Below are 24,454 nucleotides of genomic sequence, written 5' to 3' on the forward strand. Positions count from 1 at the left end.
AGGAATAGTTACGCCTTTTCTTTTAGGTCCAGATTGCCTGTTGTCCTGTTTTTTAGCTCTGTTAGATCTATTGAAAGCCCATTTTGGATAACCACAAACCGAGAGGGCTTTCTCCATTTATATAAAAATGTGACCATTTACCTTTTACCTTGGTCTGATGTTTGCACAACCTAAAAGCCGCTGTTGTCACGAAGTAGCTAAGATTCCAAAATGAGTGAGATTTTCTTGTATGACTTGCCCATTGTATAAAAATAGTTTAATATATGTATTCTGGCGTATTAGTGGGCATATTATATGGTTTCTAGATTTCTTTTCAGTGTTTCCTTTAACTCTGTGCGTATATCAGTTGCTTTCATGTTCTGGGACTTGATTATGGCATAGTTTCAGATGGACGGCAGGGGTTACGTAACTTTATGAGAGATTCACCGTTTTTGAAAAATAGATAGAAATATCCAAACAGAAATTACACAAAACTAGTTAATCTTAACCAGTTTACTGCGGCCCAGCGTTATCCACACTGTGTCAGCACATTCTAATTATTCACAGTGATAGGTTTATAAGTGCATTTTACTTTTTTAGAGGCCAGAGCAGTTTTTTGTCACCAGTGTAATATTAAAAACCAACATTACTTCCTTTAAAACATCTTATAATTTGATGAAAACAACACGCGGCAGTCTCCTTTTGACCCGAAGAGCTGCTTTTAACAACATTACCATCTTAAATACATGAAAAAAAAAAAAAAAAAACAGGTAACTAATATTTGTACCATGACCCACCAGTTGAGACAGTTGAGAATTATTGCTGTGATATTATTACATTATAAGTCACATGACCAGCCCTTGTTTGGTCATAGTTAATAGCTGTTGTGTTGTTTATTTACTCCACACTTCAGAGGGAAGAAAGATGTGTGATAATTAATCAACTATAGAGGTGAGCTGACAGGTCGTCCCACTTATTAAATGTGATAATTGCCAATGTGCACATCTAAACGGCTCAAACTACTTTAACTAAACACAACGGTTCAAATCTACTCCTTACTTTTATTTGCGCTGGTTGACTCTTCTGACAGATAAACTCGATAACTGAACATTTTTTCGCAGTATTATTTTCTATGTCTCTCAATAGCTGTAGCGGAAAATGAACTGTAACATAGAGCGCACTGAAGCGTGAGAGAACCATTTTCTTCTTTTTTTCGGTAAAAGATACCACAATTTGTTGAGTATTTTTGCCGTCGAATGATTGGTTTTAACTGCGCGGCTCAAATCATCACCTGCTGACAGATTCGCCACTGTCATAAAAGACACATCTGCTGGACTCAGGGGCCTGCCTCCATTGTAATAGAGAAACAAAGGCAAAAACACAAAGCTTATTTCACTGTGCTTCTGTCTGGTCGTGACTCTGCTGTTCAACTGATGCTGGAGCTGTCTGGGCGCACCCTGCTGTTAAACCCTCTGTTTCCAAAAATACTGCATTCCCCCTATGTCTCGTAAATTTGTATTTGTGTTACATGTCTCTCATTAACAATATTAAACTATTAAGCTGGTGTCAGTGTTATTTTAAATCCATGGCAAGACCCTCAAACTGAAGTAAAGTTAGAAATATATTATTAGTTGTGTTTTTGTTATGTTATATTTAAAGATACAGCCACCTCTTCAGCTTCATTTCTCTCAAAACTGCTCTTTTTAACAGCTCCTTTTATTTTTTGTTCAGTAGAGATTGGACAGTCTTACTCGGGCCAGTCGTGTTCTGTTCTACGAAATATCAAGATGACATGATTCAGGTTATTTGGATTTGAGATTTGACGCAAGTTACTAATAGTTTTTACAGATATTTTTCTTATTTCAAAGTTTAAACTGCCCATATTACACTATTTTCTGCTGTTATAGTGTTGTTTCCTCCTCAAAAACAGACCTGGCGTTGTGTTTTTTGTTTCGTTCACACATATTTCAGTAATCTTGGTGTGTACAAAACGCTCTGTTCCACCTTGTGATGTCGTGAAGTGGTAGTTTTCACGTTATCAGCTCCTTTTATCTTTAGTTCAGTTGAGATAAGTGGCAATTCCAGGACTGAAATGATCCAAATGATTCTAGAAATGAAGGTGTATCGAGTTTAAAAACACAGTGGAGCACTTCCTGTGTCACCACATGATGACATCACAAGGTGAAACAGAGTGTGTTTCCCTATTTGAGAGAACAACTCAAAACAGGAAAACACCTCCAGTACGAATATACACACACATACCCCCAATATGACAGATAACAATAACAATATAAGGCTCATCTCTGCCGATATTACCAATATTTTTAGGACATGCAGCAGTCTGTCAGTCTGTTATTGATTCACCTGTAAAAACTGATCTGCCTTGGCTCTGGATTTAAAAGACACGATGCTCCATCAGCTGTAAAGTTGTGTGGCACCGTAGTATTGATGCAGAGGAGTTTTAAGGGCAGCAGATCTCAACACCTCCTGTTTAACCTGCCAGTAATAAGTGTGTGTTCTTTTCTTTTTAGGTGATTAAACGTACACTATGCTACATTACAGTATACTTACTAATAGCTTGTTGTATCATTTTCATGGTTTTAGGTGAATGGCATCGCATCGTGCAGCTGTAGTTGGATTATTTTATGACTCAATGCTTCTTCCATCATCATAACTGACTTGTTTTGGTATTTTTCCGGTATCGAGTGACGTAAGAGCGATATTGACAATGTATACAGTCACGTACGTAGCCCTTTACCCTTAAATATCACTCTGCCCACACAGACGCTAGGGAGGTTTGTTACCACAGGCTGGAGTCTTAAACGTATCAGTGCATTCACCGTGACTGTGGGGAATAAGAGGTACATTTATAGTGAAAACTGTGGGTGTTGTGGCTGCAGAAGCAACACGCAGAGATGTATGGAAGAACGCAACAATGCACAGTAACACAGGTGCAGAATGTACAGTGTGTTGTGATCTATAATTTGTATGTAGTCTCTATGATTCTTGAGTTAAAATACTAAATCATCTGCTGCCGAATGTACTGATTTGTGCCAAGTTACCTCACGTTTGAGTACAATTTATGAAACATGACTCTACTGCAATCACCTATACAATGCACAATCACTTAATATATCGTGACAAACAAAATTGCGTAGGTTAATCACAACAGATTCACGCTTTTTTCACTAATCAGAACAGATCTCCCATCAGCCAGGTGTTCTATAACATCAAAATGTTAAAAAAATGAACCATCTGGGCTTTGTTTTGAGGATGAATCAGTAAACGCTTTACCGATAATATGAATCTACACTCGTTACGTTGCAAAGTTTAAAAAAAGAGTTACCGGTAAAAATCCCTGTCTTAAAATGGATTGTACTTGAACTTTACATTAAACTCTTTTCAAATTGGGTTGGCACGAGTCAGTAATCTCACATCGTCAGTGATACGCTCGGGGAGTAGAGACTTCACGTTGATAGATGATAGTTTTTTGTGCTAAATGCCGCTCGTTAAGCATTTGTCTTGCGTATGTTGGGAAAATTAATCGAAAGCCGTTTTAATTGGAAAATCATGATTGATCAACACAAGGGATTTGATTTATTCTTTATTTTTTGCCTTATTTCCCAGCTCTTGTTCAAATAAAAGCTTAATAGTCAGTAGCTTAACATCTGCCTATGGTTTCAAGGTTAGTTCTTATCTCAGTTTTTCCCTTTTTAATTGCATCCCTGCAGATTAGTGATCATGAGTGACAGAGTGTATTGGAGAGAGACAAGCCAGTGATCTGCATGGATGGGGAGGAGTACAGCTCGTCTCTCCCCAGCTCCTTATGTGTGTGTCTGTGTGCGCGTGTGTGTGAACAACAAGGTAGTATGGAGTGTGCGTGATGTGAGTGAGTGTCTTATAGGGGAGTAAGCCTCAGCAGCAGCACTAGTACATCAGGAGCGTGCTCTGTCTGGATGCTAGCGCTGTCTCTCTCCGCCGCGGGACCCAGCCTGACTGTAGGTACACACGTGTCATGCTATGCCGTCTTCCTGCTGTTTTTAACGCTCTGACTGTATTTTGTAGTCATTTTTTTATTTTAAATATTAGAGATAAGGCTGGGTGATTAAAGATTAGAGGGGTATTTTCATCATTTTTGCACGTTCACACATTTGCATGCACAACAGATTTTCCTACCAGATTTCCATGAAGCTCTTGTAGCACCTGCTTTGTTTATTGGCAGTTTTTACTCCTGTTTTTCCATTGGGCTTTCCGGCTGCTGTGCTTTGTGTCTAGTTTCCAATAATGTGTAACCTGAGCGGGCTGCTTATGAGGCATGATATGAGGGTTTACTACAAAGTGAAAGATGAGAGGTATGGAGCAAGCCTTTTATCTATCAAAGTAAATAGAAAAAAGTGAAATGGGTATTTCTATGAATATTTTGGCACCTTTTCACTATGTGGTCCCCGGTCCACACCCCTCCTGTGCCTCCAGCCGCAGTCGCGTTCTTGTAGTTTTCAGAAGCGTGCCTGGAATAAAAGCAAAACTGGGCAGTACAGTGGGAAATATGTGTGTTTTACTGTAGAAGGAAGAGACAGTGTGGAAATGAGGGGTGAAAATAGCATGGCTGCTGTGAGGAGCAGAGAGGCAGAGCACATAATACAGGGCAGTGAAGAAAAAGATGAATGATGGTGTGTGAGTGAATATCTTGCCAGCTGTTCTTTCTGTTGAGATGCAGCCTTTGATTCAGACAATTCTCTACAAATATACTCCAGTAAAAGCTAGACAATATGTCCACAGCTGTGATATCCTTCACATAAGAAACAGTAAACATATAATTCTTCACAATATTTCCTCACTTATCTATAAGATAAAAACTTGTACTGTCAAAATCACTCCTCAGAGTACTCAAAATGCAGTAAATTCAGACAGTTTTTTTTTGGTAAAATATTTATTAAACTAACCAGTCTTAATCTCTGAGGTGAAAATATCTTTTTGACGTAACGATATAATAAATTATTTGTGATAGCTCTTCATAGATGTGTATAACACAGTGTTTGTCTTATTTGGGAATGATGTAAATACAATCGTCAGGTTTGGTTGGGTTATACATCCATCTTTTTGTAAATCGTCTGCAGCCTAATAACTTTTTTTTATTTTATTTTTTTTATCAGAAGGTTGGTGCAGAAAACTCACAGTCCAGACATAAAATATCCAAATATAAGAGCCAAACAAGACAATATCTGCAGGTGTTATTTATCAGGTAAGCACCTGATACTAACTATGTCTACTATGGAGTCTAAATTAGGTTTCAAGGAGTAATACTTGGTAAGTGTGACTGATTACCTGCTGTGCTGATGTGCTTCTGTGCAGTGTTTACTGTTGCAGTGTTTTGGAGAGAAAGGAAAGCGTTTCACATTGTGAATCAAATCAAGTGTTTGCAAAAACCCATCTATCTCTTCCTACTTCATCTGAGCCATGTCGCAGAAGCAGCAGTCAAAGCAGAGATGCTCAGACTACCCTTTTTATGCACACTTCCTCCAAATCCTCTGGGGGAATCCGGAGTTGTTCCTAGGCTAGACAAGAGACATAAGCCCTCCAGTGTCTGGGTCTCCCCAGGAGCCTCCTCCAGGTGGGTCTAGCCTGGAACATCTACCTCCCCTCAGAGGATGAGCGGCTCTACTCTGAGCTCCTCCCGAGTAATTGAGCTCCTCACCCAATTTTTTAGGGTAGCACCCAGCCACGCTGTGGAGCAAACTCATTTCAACCACTTGTATCTGTAACCTTGTCATGACCCAGATCTCATTACCTTAGGTGAAAGTCGGATCATAGATTGACCAGTAAAACCGGGAGCTTTGGCATCGTGGGATGTTTATATTAGACTGCACTTTAAGTACAGGGACAGTAATGATATACAACAGTTGAACAGAGAAATGATTGCAATTCTTCTTTATGAGAGGAAATGAGCTATATGTTCTGTGCTGATTTCAGAAGGGAAAACTCTAAATTAGGAGTGACAATGTCTGTCCTGCATGTGTGAAGTACACAGTACATTAACATCCACGCCAGGAAAATCAGATAACTGGACCACTCCCATTTAAGCAGGGTTTTTAAAACACATGTCAATCTTTGAACTACAATAAAGGGGTCTTGATTTGAATTTCCCAAATCGCATAAGCAGAACTGGGGATCTATGTGTGTTTTCAGATCCCGATTACGGTGGGATCAGACTAGGAGAGGCATTCAATAGCACAGGGTAAGAAACAGCCAGAAAAATATGTGTGTTTGGACGTGTACTCACTTAGTTTAGATCAACAGTGATGACCGCAGTCCCTCCATCGTGGACTAGCATGTGTTTCTTCATCATTTTGGTAAGTGAAAGTAACCGCCAATAACATCATCACAGTTTCTAGTGTGTCTGAGAATCAAATGCTCAATGTAAATGAGTGCGTGTGTTTTTCTTGGCAGATAAAGTTACAAAGTTTTAGAGCTAATGCTAAATTACTAGATGCCTCTTAACATCCTCTGTTTTCACCCACTTGGTTATTTGACCCTGCACGTTTGTTCCCATTTGGTGTATCCTCAGTGCCTAAATGACCAAAACTGACCCTAAATCTTGGCATATCGTGAAGCAAATAAACTCAACTTTTTGCAGTTTTACACTCGCTCGTAAGTGTCAGACGGGCATCATTTAACGTTACACAATACACCATTTCACAAGATTACACTGTTGCTGCCCTATGTGCCAGTGTTGCGTAAAATTAGACTGACAACATTTCTTGTAGTTTTAGGTTTTTGTCGTAAAATTGCTGACCAGAAAAACCCCGTGGATCAGCGTGATCCCGAAAGGCCCTGTTTGTGAAGCTTGTCAGGGAGCTTTGGCACTGGCGCTGCATAGTTTGGTCTGCTGACAGGCTCTCACTCAGATGACCACCCTGTCTGTCTCTATGTCTGTCTGCCATTTCAGCAACACTTGTCCCAACTCACTCAGTGCACCAAATACTGTACATGGACAAAAAGCACATGGAAACACCTGCTATTCCTGTGCAGCCTGCCAATATGCTCCTTGTGTAAGACATGTTTTTGATCTCACTGAGTCATTTGACCTTCCTCTCAGCTGCTCCTTCCTTGACAGTTTTGAGCTGTGTTTCTCCATCTTTTCATTTTCGCAGCCTGGATTCACTTGTTGTTGCAGCCCCTCCCATAGTCTCTGTATTTAGAGGAGCTTTCCCTTCATTATTTATAGAGTCTAGGTGTGTTGTTGTCACATGCAGCCGGCGCACATGTGGTCTGTTCTATTAACCTGCTTTGGCTCAAGGCTTTTTCCGTCTATCTTTTGTTCCTAGATGGACTCTGCGCTTGTCATCCGTCCTGTGAAAATAATATATGGCTCTCTATCTCACGCGGCGTTCCTCTAACCTCAATGTCTCAACTGCAGACGTTTTAATCAGGCTCCACCAGGAAGTGTTGCTGACACGTTTAGCGCTCCTTCCTCACACCTGTCACAGTGTCATTTGCACATGTCAATAAATAAAAACAAATCCTAGAGTTGTTGTAGGTTAAATGCGTGCACTATGAAATGATCCCAACCATTGTATCATTCCAAAACTCAATTTTTATTCAGTGTTATAATCAAAATACCAGAATACTTTAATTTCTATTAGAAAAATTACTCTGTGGAATCAATGAATGGTTGTAGTCACCAAAAGACACGAAAATGCCTGTTTATAATACAAAAATTAAATGGTTAAACTGGTTAATATTGGTAGTACAGTGATCCCTCATTTATCTCTTGAAATCCGTGAAGTATCAGCTTTATTTTTACAATTATTCTCTATGTTTTTTGCTGTAAAACCCCTCACCACACACTTTATACACTTTTCTCACACAGGTATTAACATTTTCTCACATTTCTCTCTTGTTTAAACACTCTAAAAGTTCAAACCTTCGTCGGCGCCTTTGTTGGTGCAGAACGTTTCATCGACATTGTGGGTTTTGTTGGGGAGAAAAGAAATTGCAAACATACAGCATTTCAGAGTCACACTGCGATCCAACATTTATGTAAATTTGTCTGAACACATTCTGTACTGTACAGGAGACACGACACAGAGGAGACTGATGGACAATGGTCTACAGTCCAACAGCCAATCAGGATGCAGAACACAATGCACAATCATCCAAAATTACACTAAAAACATCCGCGAAACAGCAAGACCGTGAAAGGTGAACCAAGATATAGCGAGGGACAACTGTAATAACTTATACAATATAATTCCCTTGCAATATTATTAGGATGAGACAACTTATTGATAACGCAAAAAGGTAAATGTTTTAATTTTGACTGTGATCTTACTAAAGACTTAAAACTTACTTAACAGGATTACTTAACACTCCAGTTGTTGTATTTGGCTGAAATTAACTTAACAACCAAAGAAATCAACTAGTGTTTGGAATCATGGACGCAGAGTGAACCCTCCTCTCTCTGTGTCTACGATCAATCTCTGCCAAACGTGTGACCAACAGCGTATAGAAGCACTCAGTCAAAGTAATAGCAGAAGAGCTCAGCCATGAACTGGGGCATTATCACCCCATTTCCCTTTCATTTACTAACTTTCAACCAATGCAATCGCACTTTTAGCATGTAGTCCTGTCTTCAGCAAAGAGCTAACTGCTACAAATACAGTGATGTTACCAAAACGAGCCTAGAATAATACGTGAAAAGCTGTTTTGATGAACGTTTCAGGCAATACTTTGTACAGTTATATAAGGAGAGAAGTGGTGGACCCTCTATCACAAAGCTGACCACCACTTGCACAGGCGTAATCCTCGATCATACAACAGATTATTATTTCACTTTGTTCACAGCCAGCTTCAATATAAAAAGAGACTCTCTCCACTTGTGGTCTCATTATAATGTAAAGTCCTCATACTGCGTTAACCATTAACTTACCACAAGATAAAGTGGGCCGAGGGGGCATCTGTAGAGACTGCACATCTGGCTCTCTGCACACTTATATTAGCCATGTGCTGCGGTCACTCACAGAGATTAGAGTGGACACAGGGCACTTGGGGTGACTTTAAGAGGTGACCCAGATGCACAAGCTGATTACAGTTCCCTGTATCTCTCCTAATGCAAATGTAAAACTCAAAGGATATTTCTACTTAACAATTTTCTCAATAATCCTTATTTTTATCCTATAGCTGCGCATGTTTTGAAGCAGGAGATGCACAGGATGTCTTGATATACTTATCCCAGCATGTTTCATATGAACTACTGTGAGATACTAAGTCATTATAATGTGTAGTGAGAAGTATGTTATTATCATAAACTGTCATACTCCCAGATGGGGGGGACGAGAGTCAGATTTCCCTATTGATTAAACAAGGCAAGGCAGGTTTATTTGTACAGCACAATTGGTACACAAGGCAATTCAAAGTGTTTTACAGAATAATAAAGACATTAAAATCACAATTCAACAAATCAAGACATAAATAATCACAAATAATCATCATAAAATTAACATTAAAGAAGAAAAGTGCAGAATAAAACCCTTTCAGTCATATGCACAGCTAAAAAGAACTGTTTTGAGCCTGGATTTAAAAATTGTCAAAGTAGAGGCCTGTCTCACACCTTCAGGAAGAATGTTCAAGGTTTTAGCTGCATAAAACTGAAACGCTGATTCCCCATGTTTAGCCCTGGTTTATTCCTGGTTTAGTCTTGGTTTGGTCCTCAGAGTGTGAGATGGTTCATGTGGCTCTAACATGTGGGAGATTTTCTTTGGTGCTGGTCCATGGAGAGACTTGTTCACACAGAGCTACTTTAAAGTCTCTGAGCCACAGGAGCCAGAGACCTGAGCCACAGGACACATGTGTGAAGTACTTCCTGGATCTAGACCTGAGCCACAGGACACATGTGTGAAGTACTTCCTGGTTCTAGTCAGGACCTGAGCAGCAGTGTTCTGGATGTACTGCATCTGTCTTAAAGCTAATTTGGAGAGACCAGTGAGCAGGACGTTACAGTCGTCTAACCTACTGGAGACAAATGTATGGATAAGTGTCTCTAAGTCTGGTTTTGACAGTAAACCTTTGATTTTTGCGATGTTTTTTAGCTGGTAAAAAGCTGCAGATGTTACTGATTACATTGCACTTTGCCTTGAAATATCCAAAATCACAAATGTTGAACGTGGCCATTTCTATTAGTGACACTGTTTTACCCCAAACCAAACTGCACTGCAACAATAGCATTTTAGCTGCCTCACATCTGTATTAAATATAGCTGGGTTATGGCAGGTTATAATTTCATCTGAAACCCAGCAAAACCTGTGACTTGTACGGTTGTTTTTCACATCACCTCACCACATATTTCCTGTTGTATTTCCTTTTCTGTTGTCTTGTTCACTGAGCGGTATCACATTTGACAAGATGGATGTGCGTAAGTATCATTTCTACTTACTTACAAAAGTTAAAACAAGAGGATTTTTAAGTATCATTTCTACTTAAAAATCCTCTTGTTTTAACTTTTCTCAATAGGTGTCTCAAAGGTGAGGTAAGCTACACATTTTTGTCCCCAGATGGAAATTCATCTGGAACTACAGCGCTAATTAAAACTTTAGATAACATAACACAACATCTCAACAATACAAACATAAAGAACTGCATCATTTTAGAGTTTACAGTCTCAGTCACAGTGTAATATCTTTTTCCTGATCTTAAAAACATGTGGGATCATCCTATATTAGGTCAAAGTTGACTCTTGTGAGCTTTAATCCATGTTAGAATGTGCTACCTCCTCACAAACAGACCTGGAGTTGTGTTTTTTATTTCATTTGCACATGAGTAACACTTTGCTCTTAATCTGTCTATATCTCCAAAGCTCAAAATGCTCCGTTCTACCTTAATTCACAGCTCCTTTTACCTGTCCTTCACTAGATATTGGCAGTTCTAGGGCTGAAATGATCCAAAAGACTCTAGCGAAAATGTATGGAGTTTAAAAACACAGTGGAGCACTTCCTGTATCACCACATGATGGTGCACAAATTTGCAGGGTTTGTGTGTTAAGAAAGAGGGGAAGAAAAAAAGAGAGAAAGAAAGAGTGAAAGAAATAAACAAAGAAAGAAAGAAAGAGCGAAAGAAACAAAGAGAGAAAGACAGAGTGAAAGAAATAAACAAAGAAAGAAAGAGAGAAAGAAAGAGTGAACGAAATAAAGAAAGAAAGAGAAAGAAAGAAAAAGAGAAACTTAGTAGAGTACTTTCTTTCTTTTTTCTTCCCCTCTTTCTTAAGAAAGAGGGGAAGAAAAAAGAGAGAAAGAAAAAGAAAGAAAGAAAGGGAGAAAGAAAGAAAGAGAAAAAGAAAAAAGAAAGAAAGAGTGGAAGAAATAAAGAAAGAGAGAAAGAAATAAAGAAAGAGAGAAAGAAATAAATAAAGAAAGAAAGAGAAAGAAATAAACAAAGAAAGAAAGAAAAAGAAAGAACGAGAGAAAGACTTACGGTACGTACTTTCTCTCTTTTTTTCTCTTTCTTCTTTCTTAAACATGTCTGAATGAAACAAAAAAAACCTCCAGATCTGTTTATGATGAGAAAACCTTATAACAGATAAAAACAGTGTAATATCGGCCCCTTTAACACATCCAGGCTCCACACACTGTAGAAAAACACCGTCTCTGACCTTTTTTATTTAACCACGCGGCATTTGGCTGTCTACGTTTATAACTGCATTAGCTGACTACACATACCCTCAGTAAAGCCTTTCAAAATACGTCTAAGTTAGTGCTTTGAAGAGTTTTCTGAGCTAAAGATGCACATAACTTTCTCATAAATGCCAAAATATATTTATACTCTATTGATATTTTGAAAGTGATTTTATTATTTGGCTTTGCAGAAAATATGAAGTGCCAGGGCAGTCTTTTCTATGAAGGCTAGAGATGACTCACTTCCCATTGATGCACTTATGATTATATTGAATCGCTGGCAAATACCCCTAGCCTCTGTGACTAAAAAGAAAATGAATTACTCTGCTCCGTGTGCACTCCTCTGGGACCACAGTTACCGTTTACAATCCTTGAAGTAGCCGCTGAGTTCAGGCAGTAAAACGTTAAATGAATATGAGACTTGTGGATGTCAAAGCCTCTTCTGCTTGTGTAACACGCAACTGGAAACCGAAGCTTGAGCGTATTTTTCCCTGCGCTCTTTCCCTCCTCCATATGTTCTAAGAATAGACCGGGACATAAAAGATGCAGTTCTACATCTAATAGGACCTTGAGTGCTGTGTGTCCTCATAACCAATGTGTTAACAAGTTTTCTTTTGTTTTAAGCCACCTCTGTAGAGAAAACGTGTAGGTGCCACTCTCTTTTTTCTTGAAATCCTTGAAGTACGCTTTTTTGATGGATGACGCATGTCTGGTGCAGGGAGAGGTTAAGATGCACAAGGGTTGAAAATGCAACCATAAAGGGAAAAATAAGAACAATATTTTAAGTCGCTCTTGTAAATACGACACCAAATCACATTTTATTATGGCGCTACGGAACAAACCTGTTATATTTCAGCCTGGTTGGATAGGATTTGTGCCAAAGGTACAGTACAGCAGGGAAAAGCTTGTATTCTTGGCACAAGCGCGCGTCATTTTACCAACACAAAAAGACCCGTCTTAATGTCCTCCTTAATGAGCACAAGTCGTGAGCGCGTATTGTAATATAGGAACTTGTTCTCCACGGCTGGAAATTAACTGCCATTACTGTGAGAAATGAGTCAGCGCCGAGGGCAGGATACAGGAGTCCTCCCCACCAGCCGGAGACATATATTTAAACCTGGAAAAAGGGATGAAATACTGTGAAGACTTACATTTTAGACATAGGAACCAAAAATCCAATTTGTATGAGATGAATCGCAGCTTTTATGGATTGTAAATTTACCCATTATCGCACTAACAACGTAAAGTGGAACGCAAATTGAATTGAAACGTAAAATTGTCTCTAGTAGGTGTGTGCTGTATGCGAGTTACTATGAAAAAAATTAATAAAATAGTCATTCCTTATCTTGGTGTTTCTCAAACTGTGGTGTATGTAGCTTGTAATGAGGCTAGCAGAAAAGAAAAAAAAAAACACACACAATACACAAAAGTTTAAAATGTTGTATTGATGATTTTATAATTGATTATAATTCAATCGTTCAACTTACCCATGTTGTCTGGCTTAGGTGTTTCGGTTAAATGCGTCCCCAGGGAGCAGGAGCAACTTAAGAAGGTTCCGGGACAGACAACTGTGCGCTAACAAGGAGGGGTGTCAAATATTTTAGTTTTTTGTGCATCCAATTTGTGTTCACTGTTAAAATGGATAAATTAAACGTCTAACTCTATTTTAACAACCAACTCAATTGAATAAATGTGCACACTGTTTGGTTTAGAGCTGACTTTTAACAATATTATCGGATGTGGGAAAACTTACCTGTGCTGCAGAGTGGGCTCAGACAATTAGGGAGGTGCTGCCATGCTGATTCTTTTAAAAAATTGTCCTTGTTTTTGTAAATATTTTTGGTCAATAAATGCACTTGGGTCTGCTCTGTTCCTCACTGAATCACTAACATTGCCATCCGAGCGATTTACTTACATTTACAGTTTGAGTTTATTATTTTTTAGACGCAAACCTATCCATGTTTTTGTCTTTTTGTAAGTATTATGTCGAAGATCCCTATTTTCCTTTGCCCTGGCATAGTCCTCGTTTAGATTTAGTTGTACTTTGAGAGCCAGATATTACGGGATGGGGTGTGGACAGTTTCGAGAGCGATCTGATGTGTAAATGCGAGTGTGGAAACGGTAAGCCTAAAAGCAAATAACAGCGTGTGTCTCTGCAGCTCTGATAGTCATGCAGTGAAGGCCTATTAGCAGTACAGCCACAATGATGATGATAAGTCTAAATATGTTATGTACGATTGTTGTGGGCGACTTAATGAACTGTCACATCCCCACGAGAGACGAAGCGTTTATATAAAATGATTCAATTTTACACCTCTGATCTCGTAGCCCGCGGACACTGACCTGAATGAAAACAGGGGAGCCATGACGACCATAACACATATTTCTACTCTCTTTGTCCTTGTAACTTTTTAGAGGATGTTACACAGACTTTTCTAAATGCAAATTGAGTGAGAATCAAGGTCTGAGTGTCTTAGGTTTGCTCTGTCTTCGTTAAAAGCGACATAACGTTATTATTTTCTATAAAAGGACCATTTTAAATTACATTTTGATGCATTAGGTGTTGAAGTAAGTGCAAGTGCAAGTAAGTCGTGATGAATGAAGACGTCTTTTTCGTGTCACGGTCTAAAATTTAGCATCTGCGCGTGTAAAAAGCCTAATAAATGCACATTTAAATTTGCTTTATTCAGATGTTGCTCCACTAAATACTTAACAAAATGCCCTTGTTGTCCATCCGGTTATTTTCTCTATAACACAGCTTCTTCATTGATCCCCTGGTCGTGTGTAATCCCTTTTAATCCTTCCTTTAATGTTCAGTGCAGACGCAGGTGCCTAGTTTTTTTTTTGTGTGTGTGTGTTTTTTTTCATTAAAGGGCATGAACACAGGAAATGCTGCAAATACAAAAACAATGGTGTGAGTGTTTTACTTGTGAACAGATAGAAGAACAAAAATGTGCTGTGTTGGTTCTTTCCCTGATTGCTCTGTCACACTCGGTCCTGATCTGACATCGCTTGTTTCCATCAAGGATTTAATGCTGGTCTCTCTGTCCGCGATGGGTGTTGTCCAGTCCCATCATCTGCAGCACTTTCCCTTAGTGTTGTGAAAGGACAGTCCCTTGCTGTAAATTGCAAGCACTATTGACCTCCAGTTTACTCAATACAACCCAGTGAACCTTACAACGTCCCACCCAATACGAAAAGAATAAAAATAGCATGCAGGAAGCGTACAAAAAAGACAGTGAAGCAGTCAAAGATCAATAATAACTTAAATGAAATAAATAAATACAGAATAAAATCAAGTTAAAAAATGTTCAAGGAAAGCCAATCGATAAAAAGTGATTTAAAAGATGTTACTGCTGATCCTTGCCTTATCTCCTCAGGCAGGTCATTCCAAAGCTGAGGCGCCCGGACCAAAAAGGCTCGATTACTCTTTGTCTGGAGCCTCGACTTTGGAGCAGCTAACAGGGACCTGAATGTGGATCTGAGGCTGCGGAGATGCTCGTACAAGGCTAAAAGTTCTGAGATTTCGCTTGGTTCAAGACCAAAACAAGCTCTAAAAGTGATCAGTAAAAATCAATTCTAACACACACAGGCTGCGAGTGAAGGGAAGCTAAAACCAGTGTGATGTGTTGATGGATTTTGTACGTACTCTGTTACATGGGAGTACTGTAATCTGAATATTTGGAATACTTTAACATCGAGTTACATTTAAATTATAGTGTAAAGACCCAACGTAGGATTAAACACAACATGTTTGTTTCACTGTTTGTTGTGCATTATCACTAATTGGAGAAGGAAAAATCAAACCTGCACTCACCATCAGAGCTGTTTTTTATTTTTCTCATTGATTATGTGCAGTTTGAAGTCTACATTTTGTGATCAATACTCCAGTGTATTACTTTGATTTTAGGAAAGCAACTTTATTCTGAATACCACCAAATGAAACAGTAATTGTACCAGAATACTTCCCAACACTGGAGACAACCAACCGGACACAGTTCTTGGAGAGACAATTCCCGAGCCTGAAAAATTTGTAAAAATGTAAAGTTTCTTGGATAGAAACTGATTAGGAAAATGCGACAAACTGACTGTGTCCTCCATGCACCTGATCACACCACTCTAGATTAGGGCTAAATCTGTTCTGTTCTGTTTTAATAACACTTACACAGAACAGTTTAACAGTTATGATACTGTCAAGTCATTGTTCTAGCCAAAGTATAAGCCATCTTTTTATTAATCACAAAATCAGTTTACTTAATGAATCAAACAAAAGGTGATTTTTTTTTCAAAGTGAATGTTTGCTGCTGTATGGAGATTTTTTTCACAATGTTTCTGCACAGTCCCTGATTCTGTATGTGATGAATACATATATTGCAGCATTCATATGTATTACAGTATCTTATTCAGTCCAACCCTGGTGACAACTTTATAATTAAAGTACTGCACTCATCTGTTTAGAAATAGTATTATGCGTGATCTTTCCAGAGATACCTGAATGCATGGTAATTTCTTCTCTAAATATGCAGAAGAGGTCTGCGTAAGCCTCCTTGCCGCCTATGAGCCATTGTTCTTGAGGGAAATATCTTATTAACAAGAGCAGAATTACAATGAAGTCTCTTTTAGGGTGTGATTATCCAGCTCACAGTTTTAATTGGACATTCCCTCTTGGGTCTTTTCCTTGTCTCATATTGTTGTTTTCATTTTGACCCTGTTTCCGTCGTGCCGTTCCGTTCTTGTTGGATTTGCTCTCTCCTTCCTGCCGGCATCCCACAAGCGTTATTTTTCTTCATAGATATTCAGCTGATCACCTCGGAGACCGGCTGACAGCGCCCACTTGGGTCAGTCAGGAGAATAGGAGCAGTAGAAGGATGTAGTGAGGGTCCCAGCGCAGAGCAAACTACAACATGTGGATTGCTAATGGGTCTGGCTCCCCCGGGTGAAAGATGGGTGCTTCACTGAGAACAGCACTCACTCCAGGGTTAAAGGGCCATGTGTAGAGACCACATAGACCGCACAATGCTACAGGGACTTTGTGCACTATTACGTAATGTTTTATGACGACAGATCACGACTCCGTTCTGTGTGTTAGGTTGAATGTCAATGTATTTATAGAGCTTTGTAGTCCTATAAATCCCCCATCTACCTTTTCCAATGTGTTACTGTCCAAATTAGACTGAAATACTGTATACTATAAATATAAATCAGTAATAAAAAAACAACAACATGAAAATCTGTTGTTTGCTACACTAAAGTGCCAGTAAGAAGAACTGCTCTATAATTTAAATGGGAAGATAATGGACCCATTTCTTTTATTTTCTTTATTTTCTGTAAAACAATGATCATTTTGTTATGTGTAATACTAAGAAAAAGCACAATACGTCTTCTTTAAACTCAATAATAACTCATTTTAAGCACACGCCTGATAGTTGTGATGTTTTATAACCACATCCTTAACACGCAGCGCTATGATAACCAGACTTGGACTTGTACTGTCAACACGGGTCTTTCTTGCACCACTAGAAACTAATCTGTGCTGATTTAAAACACCCCCAGGAACTGGAGCTTTGGTTCAGTCCTACAAATACTGTAATGTTGCCCTTGGGTCCATAATGTGGTTGGAACAGTCACTTTCTTCAGCTTGAGGGCCACAAGGGAAAGATGTAAATGCACTTACGGAAAACACTTTGGTTCAGTTGTTGCTATTGTCAAACACTGTACACGGATACAATTTGACTGATATGGTACTTTTATATCATGAATAGAATCGCGTTCTTGTTTTTTTCTTGTTTGTTTGTCATTTGGTCAGTCCCAGTTGCACTTCTATCCTTAAACTTACCTATATATTTATTTTTCAGGGCATCAACATAGTGGAATCCAGTAATGCAGAGCCCCCTCCACCACGACCCCCGAGTCCAGCCATGTACCAGCTGGATATCGTCCTAAAGAAAGGAAACAACCTTGCCATCCGAGACCGAACAGGTACGAAAAGGCTAAAGTAAACAAAAACACTCACAGAATCCGTATTTATACCACGCACAGAAGTTAAACTATTCCTATTCCTGTTTCGATCTTCTTTATTGTCACATCACACAGCTACCTGCGCCAGATAATGTTTTTTTATAGCCACTTATGCTTTGATGTGGCTTTATTTCCTCCTCATTTGAACTGTGGCTATGTGGAGTAGGTGAGTTTGAACAGCGAGGCGTGATGTGGCACTTTTCCTGTGTAATGTGGCATGATAAGTATTCAACTCCTGGCTTAAGAGAGAACTTTGCAGTATTTTTAGCGTGACAGTCGATACGATCACCATCCTCTCATTACATAGGTTTAATAAGGTTAAGCTGTATTGTAAATCTTTCCATTTACTACCATAGTTTTCATAGTGATAGTGTTGTGAACCGTTCGATAATACTTTTGTTATAGCGTCAAAAAGACCTCATAATAAAGTATAAATCTTTCTTTAGAGAATGGTTTTGGAGGTGATGGACACATTGGTCTCGTTAGTGGTTGAAGGGGTGCCATGCCGACAGAATCCCTGCTGTATATTTTACCTGACTCTCCCTCCCTCTGGATAATGAGCCTTGTAGTGCGGCTCCCTTGGCCTGTCTATGTGCCACAGTGCATCTCGACAGCTCATTACAGACACGGCCCAGACACAAATAACGCAAGGTCTAAATGAAGTAATATTAGTCATGTTGGCAACACAAAGCAATGCCCAACCGCACAAGTCAAAATAAACGCAGCTATTGAGCATCGCCATGTAATAATTCATGTAAAGTAATCTAGATAGGCTCCTGGACAAGATGTATCTGCGACATATTAATCAAAACAGTGTCTCTATGCTTGCAGATTTGGAGCTTTTGGCTTTGGTTTAGTGTTTTTAAGGTGTTTTTACTTATTTATTATTTATCTGAAAAGGGACATTGCACATTAACCAACATTACACAGTGTAAATTAGCAGATTGACAATATTTTCAGTGGTATTCCCTTGACCACGTGTGAGAAAAACACTCTAAAACTATGTCCACAAGCCATTTTTTAGCATTATTTTTAAATGAGAGCAGCGACAAAGGTTCTCTAACGGTCTCTGGCATGATGTTTCATTGTCGGGAAGCTCTAAGGGAGAAGACAGCCTGACCAAATGCTGTTCTATTACAAGATAAAGATACGTAAGTTGTGTCCTGGGGCGAGACATGTCACCCGCCTTGCATCAATATGATTTTGTTTGCCCCAGTTTGATGTGTTGTCTGTGGATGAGCTGTAGGCTCGGATTTCTGATGCTTCAAGGCAGAGAGAAGGAGCTTATCACCTGCACCTCTGTGACAGAAGAGTGATGGAAATATTCTGCAGAGTGAATTTTAGTGTCTAGAAAATATGCTGTATAAGGCTAAAGGATTATTGTTAATTAAAAATGAGGCTACTGCATATTAAAATAAAATAAAAAATCTGTTTACGCACTGATGCATATGAGCTTTTACTCTTCTTCTACTTTGAGTACTGTTGTTTTGATTATTTTTCCACTTTGCAGAAAAAATACTAACTGGGCAACTAACTAACTACCATATTTTCTGAAGGAAAAAAACATATAATGGTCTTATAAATGAAAAGGAAATAAATAAGGGGAAATTAAATATGAAATGTGTAAAAGAAAACGAGCTAAGTACATTTTCTTACAGGTATTACAGACACAACACCGCCATCTAGTGGTCAAACAAGTGAACTGTAACATGTAAAATCAACCGTTTGCTGTCTATGCTTCATGTAAACACGTACATGAAGCATAGACGCCAAACTGAATACGTGTTTAGTTTGTTAACGCAAGATAATAACAGTTAATCAGACACTAAAGTATAAAAAACAAGCTCACAAGTTTACTCTGTATCTCACTTCAAATCACTAAATCCATTGACTTCTTCATCCTCCGTGTCGCTTCTGAACAACTCCACCTGCTCCGGAAGTAGACGGCTGTCATACAGGTACAAGCCTAGAGTGCCCTAGAGTTGTCAGTGTGACAATAATGAAGATGTGAAATTCTATACTTGGATAATTTCACATATAAGTCGCATCTGAGTATAAGTCACACCCCCGGACAAAGTATGGAAAACGTGCGCTTTATAGTCTGGAAAATATGATACGGTTTAAAAGGAAAAAACTAACTCAGCAGATATTTCATGTAGACTTGATGTGCACGACGTATTATACCTCGTTTAAGAAATGAAGTAAATCCTATGTCTAACTGAAAGCATCCTCCACTTATCAGACAGCTTTCCTCTCAGACTCCCCTGTCACTGCAGCTCAATAGATTCAATATGACCTATGGAAAAGGCTCCGTCCTGGTAATGGGAATCCCCCAGAGCCGCAGCCATCCGTCAGAACTGACAGGACACATGAGGCAGGAACAACCGGAGAGCTTATCGGAGAGAGAAGTCATTCCAGGAGCCTCCACGACCCAAGGAGTTTTATGGGCAGCTTTTCAACCATTTCTTAGCTTCTCCATTCTCACACCCGACAAGCACCGCTGAGCTCCCTTATTGCAGTTTTCTAACAGACAAGGGGCTGACCGTTTAAGAAAGTTTTTGCACGTTGTATTTGAAGTTTAAGACACTGAAAGCTGCAGAGTTTAGGCAGAAAATTCGACGTTCCCTTTTATTTCGAGGCCCTGCTTGTCTCGGAGGCGCACAACGGGCAAACATCAGCCACTTTTGGTCCTCAGGCTTTCTTTATCGCAGGTTCATGTTGTTTGCCTACACAAACCTCCGCAGGCATTTTTCTTGTTCCTTTTTGTTGTGTGTTTTAGGTAGAGTTCAGTTGCTGTCTCTCATAAATAACTGTGCCGAACTGAGCTTCACTATTGGGACTTTTTTACGTACGCTAACATTTTTCTGTAGCGCTGTATACAGAATGCAGATCAACTCCATTTTGCCAAGGTGTGTCAGTGTAGTGAGCATTAATCTTATTTTGTATTTGCATTTGTTTTGTAAATTTATATGTGCATTATTTGCTTTAGAGCCACACTGTGTAACTTTCTGGAGGTGGCACGTTACTATGTACCTCAAAACCTTTCCATGGAGATAGATATATATATATTTATATGATATATTATGTTGTGATATTGTTTGGGGAAGTGTGGAAGAGGAGCAGTGGGGGTGCTCCAGTAGTGATGCTGAAGATGTGACAGAGGCGTTAAAGGCAGAGGTGGGACTGCATCAAGGTGAACTCTCTCCACCTTCTTGTTTACAATGATCAGACATCAGAGCAGGAAAGCGTTTGTTTGGGCAAAGCAGGGAGAGCGAGAGAACATAGTATCCTGGAGAAAAGGTTTGTTTATTTATGTTATAGAGGACAAGTAGACACAGCAAAGCATTTATAGATATGTAGGTTATTAGGTCAGTGTTAGGCTGCAACACTAGTCGGTGATGATATCAGTCGACTGGTCAAATGATTATTTATATTGTGCATTAAAAAATATATGTTTAACCTTAAAAGAGGGAATATGGTGACTGAAGGCTTTAGGTATTATTGATATTGAGTTAACAATACGTCTTAGAAAGTCTTTTGGCATGTGTTTTAACCTCTTGCATGGCTTTATTAATTTCTCTGTTATTTGAGCTGATTGGGACTTGATGGTGTAAAAACAAATAATTGTCTTTTTACATTATGTAGTTGCTGAGAAAAGTGATGTAAAACGAATGTCCTCATATGTGGACGTTTTAATCATTTTTGATGAAACATTTGAATAATGATTTGCACAAACTATTTAAGACCCTGAACACAGCAACATTTGTCCTGAATGTAAAAACAAAATGAGAAACAACAATTGTGCCTCTTGAAGCAATGTGTCTCATGTGAAGAGCTGCTGACAGGAGCAGACATATGCCTTTCCAAAAAAAAAAAAAAAAAAAAAAATCTTGAATTTGAACATGTTTGCATTGTTTCTGTTCTTATATGCTGTTATTCTTCTTCTAAAAATTTGTATTGTGGCCTAGACAACTCAAAATGTGAAATGTGTGTGTCCTTGTCGTAACCAGACTCACAACGTTTAACAATGTCTTTATTCACACAAGTGATAACAAAAGTAAGTGTTCAAAAGCTTAGTTCAAAGTCCAGTAAATCATAAGTCATAATCCATAGAAGCCGGGCAGCGTAGGTGCGGGTCCGTGAACGAGGAGGGGCATGGGTGCACGACGAGACAGGGAGAACACAACACCATACCAGGACAGAGGTGCAGGGACTGGGGAGATCCGGAGCTAGTTCTCGGGCGGATTCCTGGAGCAGAGCAGAAAGGTTCCAATAAGACATGGGAATACAAAGATCAAAAGTGTTAAGCCAAGAGCATATTCACGTAGAGCATGCGGACGTTCTGGCGCCGAGTGACTGGTCCAGACCCCTCTTATCCACGGCAGGTGGTGTAGATTGCATTGATGGGAAGCAGGTGCGCGCGGGAGGAGTCAGGACTCCGCCCAGCTCCGGAGACAGGCAGGTGAGGGAGGGGGGAGACGAGGATGCAGGGAGAGCAAGACAGGGATCATGACAGTCCTACGAGGTTAAAGTGTATATAATCAACATAAGGATTATTAAAATAAGATTACAGAATGATAGCTCTGTATTTTTTGTGCAGAAGGATCAGTCTGGTCACCTATTCCTCTGTCGTGCCTTGACCCTGGCTCCACACATCTGGGTAATCAGGAGCTCACTGGTCACACAAAATCCAAATTCTTCCACCTCAGATTTACAGAATTGATTGATTTAGCAGAAAATCAGTGTTTTTCAGTCCTCTGTGCTCGTTTTTTCCTTTCTTTTTCCCCATTAGCAGCCAAATTTGTTCTGATACAGAGAGACCATGCATGTCTCTAATTGGCTAATCCTCTTTTCAATCAAGCCCATCTGAGTTTCAGTGGGGACCAGACTCACATGTTCATAAAGTAGATGAGAAGTGTGTATTCTGGAGCTCAGGCAACATTTAACATGCAACACATAAAACATTTATAGCCAAGGCTGTAAGTTTAGACTAGTGTTCGGCTGACACTCGACATGCGAAATGATGTAACCGCTTTTCAGATCTTTTTTTACTGAAAACTTTAATTGAATAATGTCATGCAGCGTATTTTTAGAAGGAAATCACACACTGGTCCAGAGGGGATATTAAATCAGTACTCTGTGTCTGCTCTGTTCTGAAGGAGAGCTGATTATTATGGACATCGTTCATTAGAGGCATTGGGCACAGATGCTTGTTAAAGTAGTTTAATGTTAATGGCGTGTTGATGATACGTCAGTACAGTGCTCCGACTACATGACAACACTCTGCTCTTTACTCAAGTGTACTGCGTAATTCTTTAAAGTGATTTCAAAATGAGTCAGCTTTTTCTGCAACTTCATATTTTATACTTGTTTTCATCATCATGCCCTCACTTTTATTGGCAGCTCGGCCTGAGTATTAATTACTGCACTAAGGTACAACTACAACATTTATATCACGGAGCTTGTGACAGATTTGCTGATGTGGGAAAAGGCAGCTTTTCTGAGGGCTGCAAAGATGTTTTAACAACTTGAGCTTTTGAACTGGATTTTCCCTAAAACGTAATCCAGTTTAAACAGCATTAACAGTAAATGTAGTGTGCCAGTGTGGAAGTGCAATGGAGAAAGAGAAATGTGAGGAGGCCAGAGAGAGTGCCCAAGAACTGAGGAAATGCAGAGCTGCACATCACAAATCTGATAAGCTGCACAATGAAGGATGTAATGGGAAACAGTGGATAAACTAGAAGCTCGGAGTTGGACTAGTGAGCTGCATTGGATGTTTGTAGAAAAAGTACATTGTTATTGTGCTAGGTAGCTGCACACTGTGTGGAGGAGTGAATACTGATGATGTGGGAACAGCATGAAGGCTGCGGACGAAAGATACTGGGACAAGAACATGATTAGAGGGAATGTAAAGATCAATTGGTTAATCAATAAACCAGATGATTCAGGTCACAATATAATCATAACTAGAAAAATAATAATTGTGAACATTTTAAAAGCAAAATGATCTCATTTCCATTTAATCTATACTCCAAAAAAGTAAACCAAAATGTACAGTGCCATTTTAACATTCAGAAAGTTTGATTTAATACAACTGCATGGTCATGAAGGAAATCGAATTTGTGAGCCAATGTGAATGTAAGTACATTAAGGATTTTACTGTCCTGGTTCTGTTCCACCTCAAGTTCATCGCCTCCTCCCTCATTTACCCTCTGCAGTTTGCGTACAGAGCCAACACGTCTGTAGAGGACAAGATGAACCTGGACACACACATCATCTTGCAGCACCTGGACTCTCCAGGAACCTACGCCAGGATCCTGTCTGCGGACATCGGCTCTGCGTTCAACTCCATCCTCCCTGTTCTGCTCAAAGACAAGCTCTCTCCGCTCGGCGTGCTCGACTCACTGACTTCTGATGGACCGGAATCAGAGTGTGGCTGGGAAGAATATCTCGGGCACTTGGACTAGTAGCTGAGAATCTCCACTGGGCTGTGTCCTTTCCCCTCTGCCCCTCTCCCTGTACACCAGCTGCTGCACCTCCAGCCACCGCTCCACAAAGCTGATCAAGAATGAGGGCGACACCACTCTCATTGGGATAATTGTGGGTGGTGATGAGTCTGCCTACAGCAGGGAGATGGACTGACCTGGTGCAGTGGCAAGATCCTGGAGCTGCTCTTGGACTTCAGGACAGTCACAGGCCCCTGACCCCCTCGCTCTGACTGACACCCCCATTCTTTCCCCACTCTTTCCACTTCCTCAGCACCACCATCACTCAGGACCTCAAGCAGAAGT

At 39.6% G+C, this 24,454-nt stretch overlaps 1 protein-coding gene across 7 annotated transcripts in view; it reads left to right on the forward strand.

Annotated features, from left to right (window-relative positions):
* Positions 1-24,454, forward strand: part of mctp1a (multiple C2 domains, transmembrane 1a) — a 108,389-nt gene that overhangs the window by 18,245 nt on the left and 65,690 nt on the right. For 5 of the 7 annotated variants that reach the window (XM_055224447.1, XM_055224449.1, XM_033972787.2 and 2 more), the window contains exon 2: positions 17,501-17,624. In XM_055224447.1, the coding sequence (XP_055080422.1) occupies positions 17,501-17,624 (124 nt within the window). Of the gene's footprint in view, positions 1-3,904; positions 3,978-10,362; positions 10,391-17,500; positions 17,625-24,454 lie in introns of those variants that run through there. The other 2 variants (XM_055224451.1, XM_055224452.1) reach the window with 2 other exon arrangements.

Source organism: Periophthalmus magnuspinnatus, chromosome 9 (assembly GCF_009829125.3).
Source record: "Periophthalmus magnuspinnatus isolate fPerMag1 chromosome 9, fPerMag1.2.pri, whole genome shotgun sequence".
Classification (NCBI taxonomy): Eukaryota; Metazoa; Chordata; class Actinopteri; order Gobiiformes; family Gobiidae; genus Periophthalmus; species Periophthalmus magnuspinnatus.